The sequence below is a fragment of the Pteropus alecto genome, unplaced genomic scaffold (assembly GCF_000325575.1).
Source record: "Pteropus alecto unplaced genomic scaffold, ASM32557v1 scaffold164, whole genome shotgun sequence".
NCBI classification, from domain to species: Eukaryota; Metazoa; Chordata; class Mammalia; order Chiroptera; family Pteropodidae; genus Pteropus; species Pteropus alecto.
Window position 1 is genome coordinate 21,448,757 of NW_006439568.1, and position 8,650 is coordinate 21,457,406.

At 40.0% G+C, this 8,650-nt stretch overlaps 1 protein-coding gene across 1 annotated transcript in view; it reads left to right on the forward strand.

The window, feature by feature from the left end:
- The first annotated feature begins 4,389 nt into the window (after positions 1-4,389).
- LOC102895854 (60S ribosomal protein L17-like) overlaps positions 4,390-8,650 on the forward strand; it is a 21,447-nt gene continuing 17,186 nt past the window's right edge. The window contains 4 exon segments of the mRNA XM_015592958.1: positions 4,390-4,473; positions 6,697-6,808; positions 7,435-7,474; positions 7,900-8,078. Of these exon segments, the coding sequence (XP_015448444.1) occupies positions 4,390-4,473; positions 6,697-6,808; positions 7,435-7,474; positions 7,900-8,078 (415 nt within the window).

Sequence of the window (8,650 nt, forward strand, 5' to 3'; positions counted from 1 at the left end):
ACTCTGTATCTGTTAGATTACTTGACTCCATTACATCTGGATCTCTGTTCTGTTCTCTCATATTGTTTCTGCTTCTTTGTTTTCCCATTTTGGCTGCCTTTCCATGTCTGTTTCTATGTACTAAGCAAAGCTCCTAAGTCTCCCAGTCTTATTGGTGTGGATTTGTGAAGTAAGTGTCCAGTGGCACAGTCCTAAGAGGGGCTCAGCTATAGGCCAAATTTAGCTCAAGCCTTTGCCCCTCCAGGGCCACCTGTTAAGATTCAGCAAGCAATCCACAGGTGCTGTGCTTATAGCTGCCTCAAAAGGCCACACCAGAAACCGAGGACAGCTGCTTCCAGTGTGAGACTAGGCGCTGCTCAGCAAGGAGCACCTGACTTGCCGAGGATAAACTTGGATGTGGCTTGGGTGGGGTCGCAAGTTGGGGGAGATGGGGTTTCAGGGAATCCTCTGGTTGGAGCAACCTCTGTTATACAGTCTGATGACATCTTGGCTGTGGCAATGCTGTGTCTACACACTGGGGGAGCGGGGGGAGGGTGCTCAACATGGATACTGCTGGCACTTCTGTACAGAGCGAGTCTCCCCTCAGCCCTCACTCCGACAATGTCTCCCTGTAAGTCCCTGGTGCCCCCTGTGCGCAGCCCAATTGACGCTGGTGCTCAGAGCAAGCAGGTCCATCACCTTGAAAATCCGCTCATGGACACCGCCCCTTTAAGAGGCGTCTGCCACTGCCACTGCCTCCATCTCACTCAGCCACTCAGGACCGGGCAGCCCTGCGTCTTCACCTCTTCCTACCTTCTGCAGTTGCAGGGTGCTTTCTTGGATTTCTCTCTAGTTGTATGGCTTATTTATCAAGATCCCAGGCAATTTTTCCTTGCTGCCGCTCCTTGTTTTCATCACAACTTTGATTTGGTCGCCAGAGGGATGAACAGAGCCTCTATCATCTACGCCATTTTGGTTCTTCCCACATGACTGTTTTTAACTCTATTCTGTGTTCACCTATTTCCGCCTCAATACCATGGCTTTATTAATTGTATATTTTCAACTTGATATCATTATACCTTTTTTTTTTCAAAAACATCTCCCCTACCCAGTGGAAAAGAACAGCTTTATTAGAAGCGATAATACACTTCCAGACTTGGAAGCAAGCCTGAGCAAGAGGAGAGTGGCTCAAAGGCCAAATATTTTGTTTTTTAAAATAGATTTTCCTCACACGAAGCCTATATTTTAATAGTACTTAACTTGTTGTCTAGTGAAGAAACACATGTGGTACTCTACATAAATAACACAAGAGGGTAAACCATATCCTATCATTCAATTCTCCCTCAAGAGGCAACTGATATTATCAACTTTTTATCTATTCTTCTAGGAATAGTCTATACGTGTGAACTTTAAAATATGTTTATCAAGCTCTACCAAAAATTTCAATTAAAACTTTAAGATAGAATTGAATTTATGGATTAATGTGAAGGAAAATTCAAATCTATACAATTACAAATCTCATTTAGCAGCTAGAATGTCTTTCCACTTCTATTGGTCTTCTTTTATGTCACTAAACATTTACAATGTTATTCATATCTTACGTATTTCTGATAATATTAATGCCTAAGTCAGTATTTTTGAGTGTGTAGCAATAATGAATGGAATTCTGATGTTTTGATTTTGTATCTTTTTTTATGTCTAACAATTTCTAATAAATTCTCATTTTACTTTCTTGCATTTTCTATCTAGATGATATTGTTTACAAATAATGACAGTTAATCCTTCCTTTCACTCTTTATACTACTTTTCTCATACCAATTTCATTGATTTAGTAAGACTTTTAGTAGACTCCAGAATAGTAGCAGAGGTAAAAGATAATTTCGTCTTTTCCCTGTCTGTAGAAATACTACATTACACCATTAACTATCATATCTGTTGTGTGTTCCAGTAGCTAAGTTTTCATCTATTGCATCAACTAGGAGTTTTTAATAGCAATAGGTATTAAATTTAATCAAAAGTTTTTCAATATTTACTGAGATACTCTAATGATTTTCTTCCTTTAATCTATTGACATATTGAATTATATTATTAACATTCTTGATGTCGAACTACTTTTGCATCCCTAAAATTGAACTTACTTAGTTATAATGCATTATTTATTAAAATATTTGGTATTTTTGCATCTATTTTTGCAGCCATATTGTGGCTTATAACATTTCCCTCTCTTTTTTTGTATTAGAAAAAATGCATTCTATATTGACTTGTAAAAATTTTCATTGAGAAACTATCTATTTTAGGCAACTATTGTTTCTTTTAGGCTTTCATGTTATGTGTTTTTGCAGAAGAGTAGCTTGCGAAGGAGTTTGAAACTATGTTGATAATGACTCTATTGGGAAAGAAGATGATTCCCAAAGTCCCCTTCAATGGATCATTAAAAGAGTAGGACATAATATATGAGCATGGGCAGGTGACCAACCATATGTACTAGTTTTTCCAAGACTGTCCAGAGTTTTAGGTGTTCTGTTCTATTGTCAAACCACGTGTCAGCATTCACATCCTTTGTTTTCCTAAGAATAAGGTCACTATAGGCAGAGAAAGATGAGCTAAAATTCATCAAATGTGCCAGAAAGCCTAAAAGATGGCAAAGAATTTAAATATTCAAACTATCTTGGTGAGAAATATGTTCGTTGGCCCTTGTGGACTCCCGATAATAATCTTCCAGTAGCCATAGTGTCAGAGGCCACACAATGTCCTTCAGAGGACACTAGGCAATGTGGCAGAGACAGCAGCAGGTGTTCAGGGGACTCATCTGATTTTCAGCTATCACTTTGGCTTCCTGATACCCGGACTTTTGGGTTTTAGATCTGCTCATGAATGGTTCTTAATACCTGAGCCTGACTGCTTGTTGTCCCTTTATCCATTCTCCCCTTCTTTTCACAATAACAGGATTTAGTTGAGTAAATGGCTGCCCAGGCAAAGACTACATTTCCTAGTTGCCCTTGCAGCTAAGTGACCACATGACTAAGTTTCTCCCATGAGCCCATGACCAGAAGTTAGGTATACCACTTCCAGATCTTCCCCTTAAAACAGTTAGGTACATACTCTCCATGGCACATTTTCTACTTCCATAGAATTAGATACTAGATGTGAAAAGACTACAGATCATGCATCTTTTCTTCACTCTCCTGTCTTAAAGGTAGTAAGTTTTATATCCCTTCAGCGCTTGCCTAACTATAGGGGACAGCCATGCTTTGGCAGGTGGAAACTGGGGACCAAACATTTTAACCCCTTTCGATGTTTAGGGACATGCTCACTGTGTGTACATTAGTGGGGAACAGACCCCACTTCCCACTAAGGAAGCCCTAAAAGACTGTTTCTTGCACATAAGACACCAAAGCTTAGCCTACAGATGCCCTTGCTGGTTCTGAAGTGGGAGTCCTGGAGAAGCAGGAGCAGTTTAATATCAGTTGGAGGAATGAATAATAATTGTATAGTAGTTAGACATGTATTGGTTTGAAACAAAGAAAGGCTGAGAAATTAAGTAGCATTGTATAACAGATATAATGAGACATAATGAAATAAAGTTAAGGGGAAAAACACTAAATTATAAACGCAAAGAAAAATTTTAATATCTAGCTAACTAGATTATTACCAATTATTTTAAGACTTCCAGTGGGTCTCCTACTTCTCTGCAAGGCGTATTAAATATCACATTTTTTATTTTAATTAGAGCAAGAAAACCTAAATGTTGGCTAAAGCTTGAAGGGTAGACTTACTATGTTGGCACATTAGCAAGAACTTCGAAGGAGAAATTACATTCAGAGGCACAGTTGAAAAATGTAAATAAATAAAATGAATTTACAAGTCAATTACACATAACTTTTTTTAAATGGCACTGGAACAACTGGACATCCACATGTGAAAAAAATGAATCTAGACACAGACCTTATACCTTTCATAAAAATGAACTTCAAATGGATTATAGACATAAATATAAAAAAGCAAAACTATTGTATTCCTAAAAGATAAGAGGAAAAAAACCTAGATGATCCTGAATGTGGTATGCCTTTTTAGATACAACACGAAGACATAATCCATGAAAACAATAATTGATAAGCTGGACTTAATTAAAATTAAAAACTTCTGCTCTGTGACAATGTCAAGAGAATGAGAAGCCAAGCCACAGACTGGGAGATCTGACAAAGGACTGTTAACCAAATTATACAAAGAACGCTTAAAACTCAACAATAAGAAAACAACCTGATTAAAAAGTAGGCCCAAGACCTTAACAGATGCCTCACAAAAGAAGATAAACAGATGGCAAATTAGCAAATGAAAGGATACTCTACATCATATGTCATCAGGGAAATGCAAATTAAAACAATGAGCTACTACTTCACACCTATTAGAATGGCAAAATCTGGAACATTGACTACACCAAATGCTGGAGAGGATATGGAGCAACAGAAGCTCTGGTATACTGCTGATGGGAATGTGAAATGGTGCAGCTTCTTTGGAAGGCACTTTAGTGGTTTCTTACAAAACTAAACATACTCTTACTTTATGATTTGGCAATCATACTCCTTGGTATTTGTCCAAAGGAGTTGAAAGCGTATGTCCACACAAAAACCTGCACACAGATATTTACAGCAGCTTTATTCATAATTGCCAAAAAATTGAAAGCAACCAAGATGTCCTTCAGTACATTAATGGAAAAAATGTGGTACATCTAGGCAATGAAATATTATTCAGTGCTAAAAAGAAATGATCTATCAAGCCATGTAAAGACATCAAGGAAACTTAAATGTATATTTCTAAGTGAAAGAAACCAATCTGGAAAGGCTAAATACTGTATGTTTCATACTATGTGGCATACTAGAAAAGGCAAAACTATAGAGACAATGGAAAGATCGGTGGTTGCCAGAGGTTAGAGGGATGCGTAGGCAGAGTACAAAGGCTTTTTAGGGCAGTGAAATTAATCTGTATGATACTATATTGGTCCAAACCCATAGACTGTACAATACAAAGCATGAACCCTATGAAAACTATGGAATTTGGGTGACTATGATGTGTCATCACTTGTAACGAATGCACCACTGTGGAGGGAAAGTTGCTAATGGGGGAGGCTGTGCACGTGGGAGCAGGTTGTATATGAGAAATCTCTGTACATTCTGCTCAGTTTTGCTGTGAACCTAAAACTACTTCTAAAAATAGTCTTTTTTAAAAAAGAATGTAGAAGGCTAAAATGACTAGGAAGAGGCATTCTTAGAAAGTTCATTTAGCAGAAAGGGTGGAAGATTGGGGCCCAAGTAGTAATGCTTTCCAGCCCCACCAACCCATCAGACAGTCTTTATAACACTTAGCAATATCCAGAATTTTCTTATTTATTTGTTCACATGTTTGTTTTCTGTCTCACATGCCCCATGGAATAGGGACTCTGCTTTTCACTATAGGAACCCAGCACCTAGAACAGTGCCTTAGACATACATACCAGGTGCTCAGTGTATGTTTGTGATGTGGCTGACCCCATTCCCCTTTCTCAGAGACACACTAGAACCTAAGTTCTCTCTTCCTCACCAACCTTCTCACTTCCTTCCCTCCAACCTCAGGAGTCTTTATCTGATCTGGGAGGGTGGGAGGGTAGCTAGAGAGCCTTGCCCCATATCATCATGGATGATTCTCCCGCATCTACCTTTGTCAGAGTGCTTCTTTTTCGCCATAAGCCAAAACCATCGAATCTGAAAGGCCATAAAAGACTCTGTTTTCTCTGAGGCCTCCTCCTTCTCCCTAAGGCAGTTAGCTGAGCTGCGTGAGTGGGTTAGAGCCACTTGCCACCGCACTGGCCAATAAAGAGTTCATGTGAACCACACATGCAAACCACATACATATATATTTTTCAATTTTCTAGTAGCCTCATTAAAAAATGTAAAAAGTAACAAATGACATTAATTTTAATATTATATTTTATTTAACACAATATATTCAGAATATTATTTCAACCTGCAATCAGTATGAAAGAGTTATTGAGATCACTTTTTTTTTTTTTGCACTAAGTCTTCAAATTTCGGTGTATGTTTTATGCTCACAGCACATCAGTTGCACTAGGCACACTTCAAGTGTGTAATAGCTACATGTGGCAGGTAGCTTCCTATTGGGCAGTGCAGACTAGAACAAGGAAATGTGAGAAAAACCTCCACTGGCGTTTAGTATTGTCACCTCTCACCCTCACGTTGGCATCTCCAGTATCCAACCCATGGCCTAGAAGGAGGTGGAAGGGTGTGCAGGGCATGAGTGGCAGGGGTGGGGCATGGAGAGAATTGGCCCCACCCCTGCACTTCAGCAGCTTGCCTTGCTGGCATCTAAGACGCTTGCCCCACACAGGTGTCAGGAAGGCTGCTTGGGCTGTTTCAGTTCCCTGGAGGGGATGTCAATAAACAAAAAAGCTTGCAAGGGGTCAGCTGGAAGCTGCCTCCTCCCAGTGGTCCCCCCTTGCTGGGATTAGTGCGGAGGGAGGGCTGGAGGAGCAAACCTTCTCTTATGCCCATCTCCAGGGTTTGTGTGGGCCTCCCCTGTGTCTCTAGGTGTTGTATCATTACTGCCAAACACAAACACCCTCGCGCTATTTTGTCTGAGTTACAGAAAGGTGCTTTTACAGCTTCTCTGCAGCAATTAACCTAAAGCCTAATTGCGCTGTTATGAAGCTGGACCTTGTTTTAGAATCTTCCATCAAAGGTCTCCAAGACTCCCTACCAGGTATTCGTGAGCTTCTTCCTCCTTTTTACTGGAGGAGAAGCAGCCTGTGAAGCCAGGGACAACTTACAAACAGAGAGTGAGTCAGGCAGGAAGCCAGTGCCTTTCCTACCCCATTAGCATGACAGAAATGAGTCGGAGTAACCTGTGACTCCTTCCTTGTTGAAAAAGGTCACGTTCCACCTTAGAGACTGTTTCATATGCTTGCAGCTCACCCTTGGAACCACCTTTGGACAAAAGACCTAAAAGGATATACAAAGGATAATGAACATGATCTAACTGTTTCTAAATGAATCATGGTAATGGCTATGGCTAACAATTCTTAAATTATGCTTTAACACAATTGTTTTTGTCTCTTTTCTAGCTATCGCTCCTGGCTGTCACTTCTGTTATCTCATGCCTGCTTGCTTCAGTCTTCCTTTTTCGAATGTTCCTTTTTCTATTAGCTGAGGTCTAAAAAGTCAGATAACTGTGTCTTGTAGATGTGTGTGTAAACTAAGAGTCAATAAGCCTGAAGAATGATCATGGCCTCTCTCTTAGTTGGATCTTAAATGCTTGGGCTTTGTCACGACTGTTTTAACTGCTCAGATTTTTTTTCTGAATGTGATTTTCTCTGAAGGTTTACTTATCTACGGATAATTGAGGAGTTCCTTTGTGTATAAACATTACTTTTCTAGGTTATACTGAGTTTCTCTGTCTTTTAAGGTTTTGGAGAAAATGATTCCAGCTTAGGATCCAAACTTAGGTAACTTCCGGGGAAACACACAAAGCTGGTATTATTTTCTGTATCAAATGTTCTCATTTTTCACTACCCTCTGGGCACATTTACAAATAATCTTAAAGAAAGCATTCATAGCTTATTATCTACCAAAGGAAAAATGGGAACCGAATCTGCTTTCACTCACACCTACATTTTAAGAACATCCATACAGTTCCTTACTGTGAAGATGGGAAGGAATGAGAGCCAGGTGTCAATGGAAGCTGTTTTCTGGGAGTCTGGTGGAATGGTCGTTGTGATGGAATCAGAGGTCCCTCTGTTTTCTTATCCTTGGGAGCATTTCTCATTTGCCTTTATCTCTGTAAAACTCCAAATTCAGTGAGATCTTGACTAGTATTAAGTCTCATTCTTGGTAGAGAGAGAAGTGTCATTGCTCCAAATTCTCCCTTCAGACCAGGGCATAACAAAGAGCTCTACTGTGAAAAAGAATCCAGACATGGAGATGATGGCAACGTGGAAAGTGGAGGGACAGCAAGTTTACCAAAGCTTATCTTCATGAGACTGGGATACATGACAGCAGGTGAAACAGTTGACTCCAGCATCTCAAATAGTTTTGCTGCCCCAAACGGGGGTAGGAGTTGGGTAGGGACTTTCTAAGCAGTAATCTAACAACGATCTCATTACAAAGAGGCTGGATTCTGAGGACTGCAAATAAACCTGCCCGGGGAAACCAGTGTCAACCAAGGGGCCCTTTGAACCATACAAAGCTTCTTCTCTTCTCAGAGACACAAATTCATCCAACCTGGGGAAGCACTGAAAGCTCATTGCAACGTTTACCCAACAGATAAGCCATAAAGAGGCTACGCCTTTCTGGGAGGTCTGTGATGGCAAGGGTTAAGCCACAGGTGAGAAAGCAGGTATAACCAGGTACAGCCCTGCTCCATTTCTGACTCATCTTCTGACTATGTTCTTTAAGCTTCACTATGCCTCAGCTTCTCCACCTGTCCAATGGGAGGAGGAAGCAGTGGGCTTGTTTGTTTGTTAAAATTCCCTGAAATCTTTTGTTAAAAGGCTCTTCGAAAGGATAAGAGAGTATAATTATCCCTTAGCTGTTAGGTATGGTGTTGCTATAAATAGGGTCTGGAATAGGGTCACAATGTCATATACCAGTTTACGACAGTAAATGGGGCATATAATGATCCC